Consider the following 17581-nt stretch of genomic DNA (forward strand, 5'->3'; position numbering starts at 1 on the left):
AGTTATTACTCAGCCGTTCATTGTTAATGGACATAAAGACCTTGTGGTCACTTTTTAGGCTAGCCTATGCTACTTGCATCTGATTTGAAAAAAAACATTATTATGATGGACTCTATTACATGTATAGCATACATATACAATAGAAAGTAGAATGGTAACAATATACATCAATTTCTATTATATTACACAAGTTTCAAAAGGTACTATAACTCACTGACTTTGAGTTAGTTCCAATTTACTTTTTAATCAAATGCGGAACAATGCAAGAACGAGAAATTAAGAGCACCGACACGAAACACGGAAAATAAATAAGTGGAAATACGAAGCACGCACATCGAACCAAACACGAGAAAACGAGAAATAAAACACAAAAACACGTGAAATAAAAAGGCCGAAAACGTTGCACGAAAATAACCCTTTACCACCCTCGAGGAAGAGGTTTTAGACTTGGTTGAACCTGTTCGTATTTTATTGTCAAATGTAATAACTAGGCTCAAATGGAAAGATAAAAACTTAAAGGTATTTAATCCAGCAACAGAGGGTGAAATATTTGATCTCAGACAAGAAATATTGAAAATAGACCAGGATATTAAAGTTACAGATAGTACTCAGCAGGATATTAAAAAAAGAAAATTGTTTGTCAGTTTTTTGAATGATCATTGTAAAATTGCTCAGTACATTTTTAGTGTAAAAAAATGTGGTAAAACATCATGTCATGTTTGCAAAAAACCTCGTTTAAGTAATGAAATGTTTGAAAGACTTTATCATCTTCCAGACCCAGAGCCACTTAATTGTGACAAATACAAGTGAAACTGCGAGCTACTGCTCACTGATGATACCCCCGCCGCAAGTGGATAATATTAATAGTGTAAAAATATGCAAGTGTTCGGTAAACAGGAAGTTGTCGAGTGATGAATCTGAAAACGCATCACACGGTATAGCTGACTTATAAAAATCCTGAAACCAAATTTCAGAAATCCTTGTATTGTAGTTCCTGAGAAAAATGTGACGAAAATTTTTAACTTGGTTATCATGTGTAAAATCATACAAGTGTTCGGTAAACAGGAAGTAGTTGAGTGATGAATCTGAAAACGCATCACACGGTATAGCTGACTTATATAAATCCTGAAACCAAATTTCAGAAATCCTTGTATTGTAGTTCCTGAGAAAAATGTGACGAAAATTTTCAACTTGGCTATCATGTGTAAAATCAGACAAGTGTTCGGTAAACAGGAAGTTGTCAAGTGATGAATCTGAAAACGCATCACACGGTATGGCTGATATATATAAATGTTGATACCAAATTACAGAAAGGGTGGATGTGTAGTTCCTGAGAAAAATGTGACGAAAGTTTCATGGGACGGACTGACTGACGGACTGACTGACGGACTGACGGACTGACAGACAGAGGTAAAACAGTATACCCCCTCTTTTTTAAAGCGGGGGTATAATAAATCATTTGATCAGTTATATGGAAAGCCAACTTCAGAGAAGTATAGACCATCACTTGTTGGTAAACCATCATCTGAACATGGATTACCATTTTCTCCATCTTCTCAGTACGCTAAAAATGTTGAAATGGTTGTTTTATGTTCCGATTGTGATAAACCTAGAGTTCTTTACTCCAAAAAGATAGTAAGGGGTGTCAGAAGGACACAACTATCAAATTGTTTAACTGATATTCAGTACACATGTGGTTTTTCATTTGATGAATTAGATCTTGAAGAAGAAACCCATGTTTTGAAAACTGTGTTTTTAAGAAAAAACATAACATGTAACTGTACTATTGAATTAACGTATTATTCTGCTGGTTTTGAAGATGTTTGTTTCTTTTGTGGAACTGATGAGCTTGAACCTGCTGAGGCAGGTGATGAAGATGAAGCCAAAAAATATTATCCTTTATGCACTGGTTGTAAAGATAATGGTAAAAAACTTGTTGAAAGACGTACTAGGAACAAATTTAATCCTAAATAACCAAATTTTTTTATAAATGATACAATATTGTTACAAAAATGTTTGAACTCTTTGTTTTAATATATTCATGTAATATAAGTATCAATAATTTTCAATATATTGCAATTCAATGTCATTTTTGTTTTGTTTAATAAAACAGATAGTTTTATTTGAATTTAGCTTTTATTGTCATTCACTTTGATATGGTCAAATGTTGGATAATTTTCCCATTGGATATTTGTCAGAGAAATGAGATTTTAATCTTGTAACATGAGATGGATCATCTGATATTGAAGACTATTTTTGTGACTTTGAGATGTCTTTTGGTCAGTTTAATTCTGAAGAGATTGGAAGTTGAATTTTATGTGCAGCAGCATATGTCTGGAATAAAATATAATACATGTATAAATAAAGAAGATGTGGACTGATTGCCAATCAGACACTATTCAAAAGAGACCAAGTAACATGGAAATTAAGAACTATAGCCAAGGTTATCTTATGGCCTTTAATAATGAGCAAAATAAGCCATTTTATAACGTTTATATATTTATAAAACCTTACAAAATAGTTTCATATGAAATAAAAAATAAAAAATAAAATCCTCCCACCCGCCCCATTTTTTTTCAAAAGTTGGATGAAAATCTACTAATTAATTTTAGTTGGCCTTACAGTGGTCATGTTGGTTGGTCGACTAAGTCTTGACTCAAATTCCCAAAAGAGGAGCATCCATATTCAATAAAACATTAGATGATTTTATAAACAATTTATGATAAAGCAAAGACAACTTACTAAGTGATCACAAGAATGGTCATATACCCATTCAGGTCTAGTGAGTAAAGATGCATATGACGGGAAATACCATCATGTGAATTTTTGTGAAAACATAGCAATACCATGGCACAAAGGCGTCTTATATACACCAAAGAAGCTTGAGTCTTCATAAATTCATATATATTCTTTTATATACAATGCTTAACCTATGAATCTTTTTTTTTTTTTAAACTTATTCAGTGAAATGACTACCATATTTTACCTGGGAATCATATGCACTTCAAACAATCCTGGAAATTCACCATATTTTTCTTCTAAGATCTAAAAAGACAAAATGAGATATGTCAAGTCAAGTCAAGTCAAAAAAAAAATAAAAAATGCCATAGTGTAATGAAACCCTTTTCTATGTTCCCTTTCACAACATAATTGTTTGAAACATCTGGGATAGTCTAGGAAATAATGTAGATGTACATGGGAAAACATTTCATTTATACCCCCATCACAGATATTTGTGTTTCCATTTGTAACAAATTTATTTTGGATTCCAACAGATTTCTCACAGAAATAAATGGGAAATGTGTCCCATGCCCCAGCTTGCAATATATTATAAAGGGACATAACTGAAGAACGGTAAAAGTGACGCTACCCAAATTTAAAATTGATCCGAGTTTTGTGGTATTAAGTATTGTGTAAAAGTTTTACAACATTCAGTTGAGGCAAACTTAAGTAACAAAACTGAAATTGAAAATTCAGCAATTTTTCCATTTATAAAGGGGCATAACTCTAAAACAGTTAGTGCGACGCCACCAAAATTCAAACTCAGTCTGTGTGTTGTGGTATAACTAGAGGTTCTAAAGAGCCTGTGTCCCTCACCTTGGTCTATGTGCATATTAAACAAAGGACACAGATGGATTCATGACAAAATTGTGTTTTAATGTTGGTGATGTGTTTGTAGATCTTACTTTATTGAACAATCTTGCTGCTTACAATTACCTCTAGACTACAGCAGAATTTCTCTAAATGCTTTGGTTTCAGAGATATGAGCCAAAAACTGCATTTTACCCGATGTACTATTTTTAGCCAAGTCGGCCATCTTGGTTCACGGGCGGGGTCATTGGACACATTTTTTAAATATGTTACCCTAATGATGATTGTGGACAAGTTTGGTTAAATTTGTCTTAGTAGATTCAGAGGAGAAGATTTTTATAAAACATTACAAAAATTTACAAAAAATTGTTAAAATTAACTATAAAGGGCAATTACTCCTTAAGGGGTCAACTGACCATTTTGGTCATGTTGACTTATTTGTAGATCTTACTTTGCTGAACATTATTGCTGTTGATAACAGTTAGCTCTATCTATAATAATATTCAAGATAATAACCAAAAACGGCAAAACTTCCTTAAAATTACCAATTTAGGGGCAGCAACCCAACAACGGATTCTCTGATTTATCTGAAAATTTAGGACAGATAGATCTTGACCTGATAAACAATTTGACCCACTGTAAAATTGCTCTAAATGCTTTGGTTTCAGAGTTATAAGCCAAAATATACATTTTACCCCTATGTTCAATTTTTAGCCATGGCGACAATCTTGGATGGTTTGGCGGGTCACCAGACACATTTTTTAATCTAGATACCCCAATGATGATTGTGGCCAAGTGTGGTTAAATTTGGCCCAGTAGTTTCAGAGGAGAAGATTTTTGTAAAAGTTAACGACGATGACGGACGCAAAGTGATGAGAAAAACTCACTTGGCCCTTTGGGCTAGGTGAGCTAAAAAGCATAGTCTATAAGTTTCATAGTATTTGGTTGAGCCGGAGGCAAACTAAAGTTAGAGAATGGAAACCAACTTTGGGATGTACATACACATGTACAGACGGACAAGGGTAAAACTTGGACAAGGGTAAAACTTAATGCCCCCTCCGCTAAGGCGGGGCATAAAAAATATCATGTGGTGTGCAACCCTCTATACATTCTGCACTGTAAAAGTCATAAGAAAATCCTACCTCTTTTGTTACATCATCGTTTTCTTTAAATTTAGGATAGCACAGTGTGTAATGCCCTCTCATATTAGGTTGAAAGTGTCCATATTTATCATCACCATTAGCATTACTGTTGTTCATGTTTCCAAAACTGCTGCTTTTATTTGTGTTACCAAAATTATTTCTTCTCCGATCTGCCTTTCCTTCAGTGGAACTTTCTGCAATAAAAAAAAATTACCTCTACCAACAAGAAATTTGGATTTTCTATGTGGATTTTGATACATAAAGAAGTTGAAACTATTTTTTAAAAGTTTCATATACCATGAGATACATTTGCATAATATGATTATCAGCACAATTTTGATTGATTGATAGTGTTAAAGCATCTTTTAGAACTCTTTTCTATCTAGTGGCAGCCATTTTTTAGTTAGTGCAAGACGTGGAGTGGAAGAGAAAACCTGCCCAATAAACACATGCTGACATAGAGCTTTACCAATTATGCATTTCTTAAAATGATAAATTAAGTATGTACAAAATGAATATTGACAGTTAACATATCAAAAATATCCTTAGGGATATTTATTTAACATCAGGTTTTAATAATAGTTACTGCATCCAGTGTTACACCATTTGTTTGCCGAAAAGAAGAACTAAGTACCTCACATGAATAACCTAATTGCGTAAATCCCTTATTTTTATTAACCAATTCCCAACAGAATCTGGTCGAATGAGAAGTGGTGGCTGCCTTTTCAGTGCCATGTATCAATATTTGAATAACATTGAATAAAAGGCTATGTTTTGGGAATAATGTTACCAATGCAACACAATAAACACATGCACTTTTTTAACTTAATTGTTTTTTATCAGTATACGTAATATAATATGTCAAATGAAAAACCTCAAATTGTGAACTTTTTCACAATCAATCTATTTCTAAAATTATTAAATAGTTCCTTTACCAGCAGCTAACTTGGCAGCAAGTGGTGTATATGAAGAATTAGGATCTACTTTCCCAAACATCTTGTAGGCCATATCTTTATCACTGAATTCTAACCTGAAATAAATTTTATTAAGAACAATATCAAAATTAGAAGATGTGGCATGATTACCAAGGAGACAAGTCTCCAACAGAGATCAAATGACATAGCAGTAAGCAAAATTGATTTCTACTTACTTTCTGGTTGAACAGAACCATCTTTTAAATGTATTGTGTCAATGGCAGTAATAGCAAATATAAATTAGGTTGAAAAGGAATAATTAACACTTAATTTCCACATTCCTACACCCTTAAGAAAAGGCATTTCTTCATAGGTTGCAAAAACTACAAAATCAGTATATTATGTAATGATATCATGAGCTTGGAGAAAAATGGTCTTATTAACTCTTTTTTTACCTAAGGAAATGCCTACTCTAAGTCGGGAATAAAACAATTGTTTTCCATTCATTTTATGTGTTTGAGTTTTGATTTTGTCAATTGATAAAGGACTTTCGGTTTCCTATTCGAATTTTCCTTGGAGTTCTGTATTTTTGTTTTTTAACGTTTTACTTTCTTTTCTCAAGATCATCATCTATTTTTGTAGCCTCACTGCACATCTAATGGGAAAAGGTTTGCTTTATTCATGCCTTTATAAGGGACAAAAGTTCCAGGATATGACAAAGAATTTGATTTTTTAATAAGAAACGAACTAATACTAGACATTGTTTCGAATACACTAACAACTGGGAAAAGTATAAATCAGGTAGGAATTGGATATATATGTTTTACCTCACAACTTCTGGCATGGCTTTAATCAGATCATTCATGTTATCAAATCCAATCTGTCTCCAATTCAGTTGCTCTTTCAGCAAGCTCTTGTAGTCTTTTGAAAAATCACTGACTAGAATACCTCCTACTTTTGACAGAAGTACAGCTCTGACGTTTCTCTTGATATTTTCTGGAACTGTACCCATAGTGTTTTTTTCTGTAAATAAAGTGGATCATTTAATATATATGCAATTCATTTATCATAGCTATTGACAAGATTGATGAAATTTTTATAAATAAATTCAAAATACAATTTCATTGAAAATGATTATATATTGGTTTTGATGTGTAAAGATGCACAATAAAAGATATACAACAACACAATAAAATAGGTACATGGTTCCACAGAACTGTGTTGCCTGTGATCAATGCTACTAAAGTGTAATGTTGACTGCCAAAACACATTTATCAGTAAAATTAAGTCGAAAAATTATGTTTTAATTAAACTTTTTTCTTAGATGCTATTTCTTGATCTAGAAGGAGCTTTAGACCAAATTTTATAACATTCCATCATGATTTGAAGAAATTATTTATGTCTAATAACAAAAAATCCAGACTGAATGCAAATGTTTACTGCAAAAAAACAAACCTTGTATCAATAAAAGTAGATGTGGTAAAATTGTGTTAAGTGTGTGGAGACTTCATGTAGTGGTATAATTGTGTTAAGTATGTGGAGACTTCATGTAGAGTCCAAATGACCAGGATTTAAGCAACTTTCAAAGTTCAGAGTACAAGTTCAATTTTCAGTAAAATACTATTATGAAAAAAAAAGCTTCTTCAAAAGTTTCATTGAATTCAATGAAGGTTGCCATTGTTATTGATGTTTAAAAAACTTTCACAATGGACTTGTCATAATGGGGAGAAACAAATGACGTCCTTTTATCAGGAAAATACAAAATAACGAAGGAAAAAAGACCAAAATCTTAACTTAAAAGAGTGAAAGCTGCCATAATGTGTAGGATCCCTATTTCTAGCTTCCACAGCAAGTTGTTGCAAGCTCCAAAAAAAAATAACAAAGATTATGAAGATATCGAAATAATTTGCTATGAAATCACTAGCTTCTAAAATAATATGTTTTTCATGCATTAATATTTTTACATCAAATAGCAGTAAGTAAATGGTTTGATATTGATAAGATACCAAAATGAAGCATGATAAATCTCCCTATCGGCAAAGTAGTTTTCTGATGGTACATGTATTTGTGGGATCTATGGCAAGAGAGGCACTGGAATATTAGTCCAACAATGTGTGAGCAACCAAAATATTTCTCCACTCGAGACAGTTGAATTTTATTATTTAAAGCCCGATACTTGCCAAGCTTTTTAAATAATCAAAATTTAACTGTTGAGAGTGGAGAAATATTGTGATACACGAATTATATTGTTGGAATCTGTTTATCTAATGATTTTTTTTCCTTCTTTTCTAATGATTTTCAGAAAGTTGTGTTCTTTATGTGCGACGCGAGGTCATCAGGTATGGTCGCCTTTATTCATGACGTAACAATAGGAAAATTCAGAAGAAGCCAAGAAAACTTGACGTCACAATTAAATTTCGACCAATCATTTGCAGAGGAACAGATATTTCACTAGTGAGGAGAAATATTTTTCTCACACGGCTCAAGAAATGTGAAAATAGCACAAAAATTTGAGAAACCAAAATCCCACACTTGATTGTGCAAGATGACAAATTTAAAAGAATGACAATTCAAAGTTCAAGAAAAATGGTAGACTCAATAGTCTTCTATCAAAGTTTTAAATCCCATCCATGTACAGTTCTAATTTGGCAATTTTCAATTGAAGCAATAAAAATTATCTTTAAAACTTAATATATGTTTACACAACAACAACAAAGTATTAGGAAGATTAGATTTATGAAGCTCTGTAAATACTAAGTGAGAATCTGAAATTTTATACAAAGAAATTGCAAAAGGAGATAATTTTGTAAAGAATTGAGCACCCAGATCAATTAAGCTATATTAGCTCATAACAGAATCCTTTTTAGATAACAATGTTTGTTGTAAATAACAACAGCAAAGTGATATACTACACTTGAAATTTTGATTTAAAAACTCCTTAGGGTCATTTGGAAACTCTTACAATTCTAAATTGCCCATATTTTCAAGTGATATTAAGCCACAAATGAAAAAATAGAACAGAATTCCAATGTCCCCCATGTTTCACATACATGTATTAATCTGTCAACATTATATTATGTTTTGTTTGGTTCTATTAAAGGGCATTCAGGAACAATTTCAATATATCTATTTTCTGTGTTTTTAAAATTCTGGAAGATATCTTACCAAAGCACTGCATGTGTTATTTGTAACACACTGATCGAAGAATCTAAGTTCTTTAAAAATCTGACAGCACCTATTTTCCAAAACATTTTTTAATCTTTGATTATCTTGTTAAAGAAAATAAATTACATTTCAAACAGACTTTCTAGGGCATGACTAATTGTATACTACAAGTTTTATAAAAAATCTTTTTTAAGAATTGTACTTGAGAGGGTGCTAGTGAGACTGAGGGGGCATAACTCTTCATAAAAGTCGATCACCCACCATTATAGAACCTGTCTGAAGATTGTCCCAGATATAACTGATATTAACCGTATGTATAAAGTTAATAAAAATCTGTCAAGAATTGTACCTATGAAAGCGCTAATTAAAGACAGAATAAACTAGCGAACGCACAGTATTACTCTGCAAAAGTATGCACAAAGACAATAGTTGATGCTGTTATATATTTTTTTTATCAATAAAACTTTTTTATGGACTGGTATTATTACAAATTATGTGCATTCTTTTTTTGTAAACATGTAAACAAAGAAAATGAAAGTAGCCATACTTTGTATTTAGTTTACTTCACTTCATTTTCACTACCAATCTAAGTTGAAAAATAATGTTATTGATTTTCTTTTTCATATGAAAGCAACTTTAAAAATCAACCTTCACCAAGAAAGAGATATTGTTGTAGATGTGTATGTCATCTGTGAACTGGCCGACAGGTATCCCATAATTTTGCGATTGTAATTTGTAGGCAAATCGTGCAAAAATGTGTGCCTAAAAGCATAGCTATAAACAAGTATCATGTCACAAATGCATAAATATTGTATTTAGAAGGAATCGTTTTTAAAATTATAGCATCTTCACATACTATAATCTCTGCAAAAATGTAGAAATTAAGGAGAAATTGTGTTGATTCCAAATAACTTCTGCATGCGTGTTCTCCATTAAAGTTTATGTTTCTCGGTTGAGGAAAGGAAAGGTTATGTTCCGGAAATCTGTTAACTATTTTCTAGTTTTTACAACGGTAAATAAATGAAAATAGTATATTTCAAAGATTTAGAATTCAGTGTTTAGTAATTTTAAAGAATTTGCGTATTGAAATATAAATTGCGTTCACTTTTCAAGCAAAATTTCTGTAGAATTAGGTCGGGGCGCAAGACTTTTTATATACTATGAATTGATTCCCGCGTAAATTTCAGTTTGCCATGAAGTGAAGCGTGACAGGGTCAATAGGTAGTTATTAAACTGTTTAGGTAAATGCAATACACAAATCCCACACAGTCACAGGTACATAAATGAATTAAATAAAGAACTTCCTTATTGTAAGCGATAAAACTGTCAATCGGGTTCAGTGTTTCTCATATCTCAGACTTACGATTAGTTAAATATAAAATATTAAGTATACTAACATTGACTATTGAATATTAAATGTTTAATTAGCATGATAAAATTGCAAAATGAAGGAATATAGATTTCATGAAGGATGTCTTGAACACAAATGGGTATGTTGATTTAAAAAAAAAATAATTTTATAATTATAATAATACAAGAAGTTGTAGACATGACATGCTATTAATTGTCTTAGATACTGGTACATTTGTACTGAATGTTGTTTATTTAATATTATCAGTATAATAAATAAATACATGTAACAGTTATAACTTCTGTTCTTAAATTAAAAAGATTTCTGCTTGTTTTAATCCTTAAACAATTAGATTTTTTTTTAGATATAAGAAAAATAAGATTGAAAAATTCATTTATACCACCCATACATACAGAGGCAGAAATCTGATGAATCTGATAAATCCTTCAAATGCAAATCAGAAATCTTTTTTCCGTTTTGTATATAATGATTCAGCATAGACCTTCACACCATACATATCTGTACAAAGTATAATGATTAAAATTAAATAATCTGGAACTTTTAAGAAATGTTTGCTCTCTCAAATGCTCTTCAAAAGTGAAGAAAACATCCACATGCCAAGTTATCAATGAACTTAAAAGATGAGGTTGACTTGAAATTTTTACAAATATATATATAAGAATACTGTAAGAGTAGATGTTAAATCATATATGATTGTTAAGAAATACTAGTGCATTTGTTTTTTATGCAATATATATCTTTTTACTGCATTTAAAATTGTATAAGAGATGCCAGTGCAAAATTTTAGCGTTCATGCAAATGCCTTATCACTTGCTGATAAAAAGCTTAAGGGCCATAGCAAGAATGCCTCAAATATAAAAGAGAAATCTACATAATGTTGTGTTCTTTTTATCATCAAATCCTAGATCAGCCCTGATATTAAAAAAAAACTCTATATGCTTTTGTGTGTTAAGTTTGCTGTCTTATTTAATAACAATGTTAAACCCAGATTTTTTTTTATTCACAACCATAGTATATCTTACTACAATTGATAGTAAGTTTTATTTGCTAATTGTCTTCCTTACAGATGATTTTTTTTAGTAATTTTTAAACAATAGTTTCACATTTTGTATGTCATTTTATGTCATTTTTAACCTGGCATAACTTTTTAAAGATAGTACAGTTATGCAGTCTGTGCGGGTGCCAATTTCAAAAGATTAAATGATTAGATAGTGGAGACAGTATTGTCAATTACCTATCTTCTGAAAAAATGAGGGATTTTCCCCTGTGTCCATTATCAAGTCAAAAACTTGAACCAAGTCCTCTGAAACTTATTAGTGTTCACTACAATTTACTGATAGGGAATTTTTAGTGATGAATTAAAGATAAACATGATACAGATGAACAGCTATTTGTTTACACAGGATTTCACCATATACACCAGTTATGGTGACGGGACTATTTTTATAATGCCAGTGCAAAATTCTACAAATCTCAATTTGTTTTACTCAATAATTTAAAAATACTAAATAGACAAAAATTAATTAAAATTATAAAAAATCTGAAAAATTTCAAACTTATCTTAGTTGGAAACATTTTTGGATAAATATTTATGTAAATCATATCACAAGTTTTGAATAAGATAAAGATAAGCAATGTTTACTTTTGATAAACAGGTTTATTTGGCTTGCTAGTTAATACTGCTCTAGGTCAATACTATATATATATAGGATTACTTTTTGCTGACGTTTGTCAGCTCATTTTTTTTTTACAAACTCAACCAAAGATCATCATTTGTCATCATGATTTTGATTATTTTAATGCATGACTTTTAAATAGTTGCAAGAAGATTTAAGTGTTTCCTAGCAGTGGTGGATCTAGAACTTTTTGTAAGGAGGTGCCACTAACTAACCTAAGGGTGGGCCTGCTCCAGTCATGCTTCAGTAATTCCCAATGTAATCAATCAAATTTTTCACACAATAAGGGGGCGGGGGGGGGGGGGGGGGGCGTCATGGTCCCTCTTGAATCTGCCTATGGCTAGTATGAATGAGAGTTGATTTTAAAGAATATATGCTTCCAAATACAATGAAATAAATAATCCTGCAGTACTATTTAACCACTTCCCACAATTTGATACAAATATTAAATATTTTCCTGTCATCTTTTTTAACCCTTTTTAGCTCACCTGGCCTAAAAGGCCAAGTGAGCTTTTCTCATCACTTGGCGTCCGGCGTCCGTCGTCGTCCGTCGTCCGTCGTCGTCGTTAACTTTTACAAAAATCTTCTCCTCTGAAACTACTGGGCCAAATTAAACCAAACTTGGCCACAATCATCATTGGGGTATCTAGTTTAAGAAATGTGTCCGGTGACCCGGCCAACCATCCAAGATGGTCGCCATGGCTAAAAATAGAACATAGGGGTAAAATGCAGTTTTTGGCTTATAACTCAAAAACCAAAGCATTTAGAGCAAATCTGACATGGGGTAGAATTGTTAAACAGGTGAAGATCTATCTGCCCTGAAATTTTCAGATGAATCGGATAACCCGTTGTTGGGTTGCTGCCCCTGAATTAGTAATTTTAAGGAAATTTTGCTGTTTTTGGTTATTATCTTGAATATTATTATAGATAGAGATAAACAGTAAACAGCAATAATGTTCAGCAAAGTAAGATTTACAAATAAGTCAACATGACTGAAATGGTCAGTTGACCCCTTTAGGAGTTATTGCCCTTTATAGTCAATTTTTAACCATTTTTCGTAAATCTTAGTAATATTTTACAAAAATCTTCTCCTCTGAAACTACTGGGCCAAATTAATCCAAACTTGGCCACAATCATCTTTTAGGTTAGTAGTTTGAAAAATGTGTCCGGTGACCCGGCCATCAAACCAAGATGGCTGCCATGGCTAAAAATAGAACATGGGGTAAAATGCAGTTTTTGGCTTATAACTCAAAACCCAAAGCATTTAGAGCAAATCTGACATGGGGTAAAATTGTTTATCAGTTCAAGATCTATCTGCCCTGAAATTTTCAGATGAATCGGACAACCCGTTGTTGGGTTGCTGGCCCTGAATTAGTAATTTTAAGGAAATTTTGCTCTTTTTGGTTATTATCTTGAATATTATTATAGATAGAGATAAACTATAAACAGCAATAATGTTCACCAAAGTAAGATTTACAAATAAGTCAACATGACTGAAATGGTCAGTTGACCCCTTTAGGAGTTATTGCCCTTTATAGTCAATTTTTAACCATTTTTCGTAAATCTTAGTAATCTTTTACAAAAATCTTCTCCTCTGAAACTACTTGGCCAAATTAATCCAAACTTGGCCACAATCATCTTTTGGGTTAGTAGTTTGAAAAATGTGTCCGGTGACCCGGCCATCAAACCAAGATGGCCTCCATGGCTAAAAATAGAACATGGGGTAAAATGCAGTTTTTGGCTTATAACTCAAAACCCAAAGCATTTAGAGCAAATCTGACATGGAGTAAAATTGTTTATCAGGTCAACATTTATCTGCTCTGAAATTTTCAGATGAATCGGACAACCCGTTGTTGGGTTGCTGACCCTGGATTGTTAGTTTTAAGGAAATTTTGCTGTTTTTGGTCATTATCTTGAATATTATTATTGATAGAGATAAACTGTAAACAACAATAATGTTCAGCAAAGTAAGATTTACAAATAAGTCAACATGACCGAAATGGTCAATTGACCCCCTTAAGAGTTATTGTTCTTTATAGTCAATTTTTAACAATTTTCATAAAATTTGTAAATTTTTACTAACATTTTCCACTGAAACTAATGGGCCAAGTTCATTATAGATAGAGATAATTTTAAGCAGCAAGAATGTTCAGTAAAGTAAGATGTACAAACACATCACCATCACCAAAACACAATTTTGTCATGAATCCATCTGCTTCCTTTAATATTCACATAGACCAAGGTGAGCGACACAGGCTCTTTAGAGCCTCTAGTTCCTTCTTGATCCTTCTTAAAACAATTCACATCCTATATTTTTTAATTTCTAAAAAGCATGTTTCCTCATCATTTATAAACTACTCTGTAAATTGTTTGTGAAGGCCCTAACATTATAGTTCACGTTTTAAAACCTATTGTAATAATTATCAGTGTTTGAAGTAAGTGCTTGCTCATTTACCCACTGAAGTTGAAATTGGCTGGTGCAAATCCAGATAGAATATATTTATTATTGAAGGACTTTCAAAACTACTTTATTAAACAATCATCAACCAATGAATAACAGGCTCCTGTCGTAGTACAGGCACATCAAGTATGTGACAGGGTTTGACATGTACATGTGTGATAATGTTATTGATTAATCCCCCTTCAACCAGGGACAAAGGTGTATATGAGCTAAATAGAAACAGACTGAAAAAATCAGTTGGAAAGGGTTTCAGATCAGATTCATAATAAAAGTAAAAATGTGCTAAAAACAACTAACAAAAAAGAAGAAAGACACCAAAGAATGAAACAAAGGTATCTTCATTTACTGAAAGCTGGTTCAAACCCAAGAACAACTATAAATCATGGTTTCATAGACTAAAATATCAATCAATTAACATCAAATAAATTTGGGGTAAAGACTTATAAACATTCTGAGAAAATTCCAAATTCCAAAACATAAGCTGATAAAGTATAAAATATCTACAGGAATTTAGAACCATAAATTTCCATAACTATATAGCAATACATGATTAGTTATATTTTGATTTTTTTGAATTTTAGTCAAGGTTTACTCTGAACATAATTGACGGGTTTTTACTTTGCTTGATGTTGATGTCCAGTGACAAATATTTCAAGTATTTTCTAGATGAAATAGGATAAAACAACTACTGAAAAATCAGAAATTATTGTGTTTCCATTTATTATATTGAAATTGTGTCCAATGAGCAGAAATGAGATATGTATTTTTTCAGTTTCAGGAAATGCTTACATGTAATACTATAAGCATGATAAGGCTATCAAGATTAGAAATTCAAATTTTATTTTTGCAAAATATGTTCTGTAGCAATTTTTCAATGATAAAAACATTGCAACAACCAATTCCGCAATTTAAAGTAAGCAACAATATACTAAGTAGGTTCTTAAATTCTGAATAGAGGTTGGAAAGAAAAGGATTTATTTTATATATTAAAATGAATTAGAAATATCTTAATTTGTATTATCTTTGTGTTAGACTCAATGTAATGTTATTCACAAGGAGAACTTAATACATAAACAATAAGTAATATACAATAAACATTTGCATATGAGACGTAACCATATTTTTATACTTGTACTTTTTGCATACAAGAGAAATTCATCATAATGCTTGTCACTTGAGGATTTTTCCAAATATGTTTTTACATTTTAGTAGGTTGAAGTGTTTCCAGTGTTTAGAATATATTGTGATTTATTAAATCAATGATATAATGATTATCAAAAAACTAAAGTCTAAAATAGTAGGTTCATATTTTTAGCATATACACAATTTTTAGTAAAAGGTGTGTGATTTTTTTTCTTATTCTTAGAATCAGATACTAATATTGTAAAAAATAGGGGAAACAAACATATGTAAGGATGCCTTCTCATGTGACAGTGGTGTATATTCATGACTATTCTAGGAAAGGGATACAAATTTACAAAAGATTTAAAATCTTTACTGCTAAATAGATTGTCAATGTATATAAGAAGTTGACTGATTAAATTACATATTTAGGTTAAAATTTCAGTTGATTCTGCTCAATTTAGCTGACAGATGTGAATTGGATTTGGCATCTTTAATTTGTGCATTATGTTTTTAGGTGTGTGCATCTGTTTGTCCTTCCATTCGTCCGTCTGTCCCGCTTCAGATTAAAGTTTTTGGTCAAGTTAGTTTTGATGAAGTTGAAGTCCAATCAACTTGAAGCCTAGTACACACATTGTTCCCTATGATATCATATGATCGTTCTAATTTTAATGCCAAATTAGAGATTTTACCCCAATTTCACAGTCCTGTGAATATAGAAAATGATAAGTGTGAGTGGGACATCTGTGTATTGGGGACACATTCTTGTTTGTTTGTTTTATTGCACTGCATTGTTGATGTAACTGATGAGAGAAAAAAATCTAATTGCTTATATGTTGCATCCAATTAAATTTTGTACTAATATATAGTTATTTCGTCAACTAGTATCATCATAGGCTTAGATTGATTGATTGTTGTTTAATGTGACTTCTAGCTCTCTTGCCCTTGGCTATATCATGGGGTCCATTTTTTTCATTGAGGAAGCCATAGTACTGCAAAGTTTCGGATCACTTTAAGGTGGTACCTAACACTACAGGGAGGTAACTCTGTAAAATCAGCTAAACGTTTTAATTACGTTGTGTTGTAAAAGGAATAATAAGCTTCTCAATGATCAAAATTGGTGTTTGTCAAATTGCTATATAACCAGTGTATTTTTTCTGACAAAACGGTTGGTTCAAAATTTTTAAAAATTTTATATTTTTATTAAAGTCTCAAAGTAAATACTTTGACAAAATTTTATGAAAATTAAACGAGCCAAATAAATTTCAGTGAAAGTGTTGGGTACCACCTTAAGTTTTTTAAACTCACAACCTGTGTTGAACTACTTAGACCACTCTGTCACTGAGGCAACTATTGGTTTAGAAGGATGAGGTTAATAAGGACATTTATATATAGCCTAAAGATAGCCACCATTGGTCTTTCAATTTTAAACATATTGACCAAGATTTTGAGGTCAAAACTTGAAATGATTACATAGACTACTGGAATAATTGATTTAGAAAAAGTCCTTAGTTTTGATATGTGTGTTTAAGAAATATATATCAAGCACATTCAATTTAACAAAAGTCCTGTCCTGTATAAATGCCTGCTTTCATTTTATAAATATTTTTTTTTTTTTTTTGGATAAAAATGAGATAAAGTTACAACTTACAATTTGAGATATATTATATATTATATTATGACAAATTTGGAGATTATAACACAATGATAGCATGTAAGATTTTATTGACATTTATAAGTCTTTGATGTAGGTATCCTTAACAGATCTATTTCATTTTATTATCCTAAATAACAGAACTTGAGGAGTACACTACCATGTTGTTGTTCTGTTATTTGATAGAAACCAGTTTTGTAGTGAAATCTTATATTTTATCTTTACAAATTTTATAAAAGCTTGATTTTCCTTGAAAAAAAAAAAAAAAAATAGAAGAAACTAGACGATTCTTCCTAGTTTGTCTCTTTAATAAATTAGTTTCTGAATCACTGCATAGATATATATGGTTGTTGCTTTATTATATATAGGCATGCAAACTTTATAATACAGTTGGTTGCGTTCTATTCATTGATTTCTTTGAAGTACATAAGAAATGAACTTATTACTTCCTGGTTCAATGTTTTCAACCATTGTAATTAAAGGT

The 17581-nt window shown here is 31.3% G+C and overlaps 2 protein-coding genes across 8 annotated transcripts in view; one reads left to right on the top strand and one right to left on the bottom strand.

Moving 5' to 3' along the window:
• LOC143072661 (uncharacterized) overlaps nucleotides 1-9759 on the bottom strand; it is a 38091-nt gene extending 28332 nt beyond the window's left edge. For both annotated transcript variants that reach the window (XM_076247711.1, XM_076247710.1), the window contains exons 1-5: nucleotides 9669-9759; nucleotides 6475-6670; nucleotides 5669-5763; nucleotides 4734-4927; nucleotides 2987-3045 (exon numbers count right to left, since the gene is read on the bottom strand). In XM_076247711.1, the coding sequence (XP_076103826.1) occupies nucleotides 2987-3045; nucleotides 4734-4927; nucleotides 5669-5763; nucleotides 6475-6659 (533 nt within the window). In that variant the 5' untranslated portion in view covers nucleotides 6660-6670; nucleotides 9669-9759. The remainder of the gene's footprint in view (nucleotides 1-2986; nucleotides 3046-4733; nucleotides 4928-5668; nucleotides 5764-6474; nucleotides 6671-9668) is intronic.
• Nucleotides 9760-10090: 331 nt separating this feature from the next.
• LOC143072666 (uncharacterized) overlaps nucleotides 10091-17581 on the top strand; it is a 54788-nt gene continuing 47297 nt past the window's right edge. For all 6 annotated transcript variants that reach the window (XM_076247715.1, XM_076247716.1, XM_076247719.1 and 3 more), the window contains exon 1: nucleotides 10091-10302. In XM_076247715.1, coding sequence (XP_076103830.1) covers nucleotides 10258-10302 — 45 coding nt within the window. In that variant the 5' untranslated portion in view covers nucleotides 10091-10257. The remainder of the gene's footprint in view (nucleotides 10303-17581) is intronic.

The sequence above is a fragment of the Mytilus galloprovincialis genome, chromosome 4 (assembly GCF_965363235.1).
Source record: "Mytilus galloprovincialis chromosome 4, xbMytGall1.hap1.1, whole genome shotgun sequence".
NCBI lineage: Eukaryota > Metazoa > Mollusca > Bivalvia > Mytilida > Mytilidae > Mytilus > Mytilus galloprovincialis.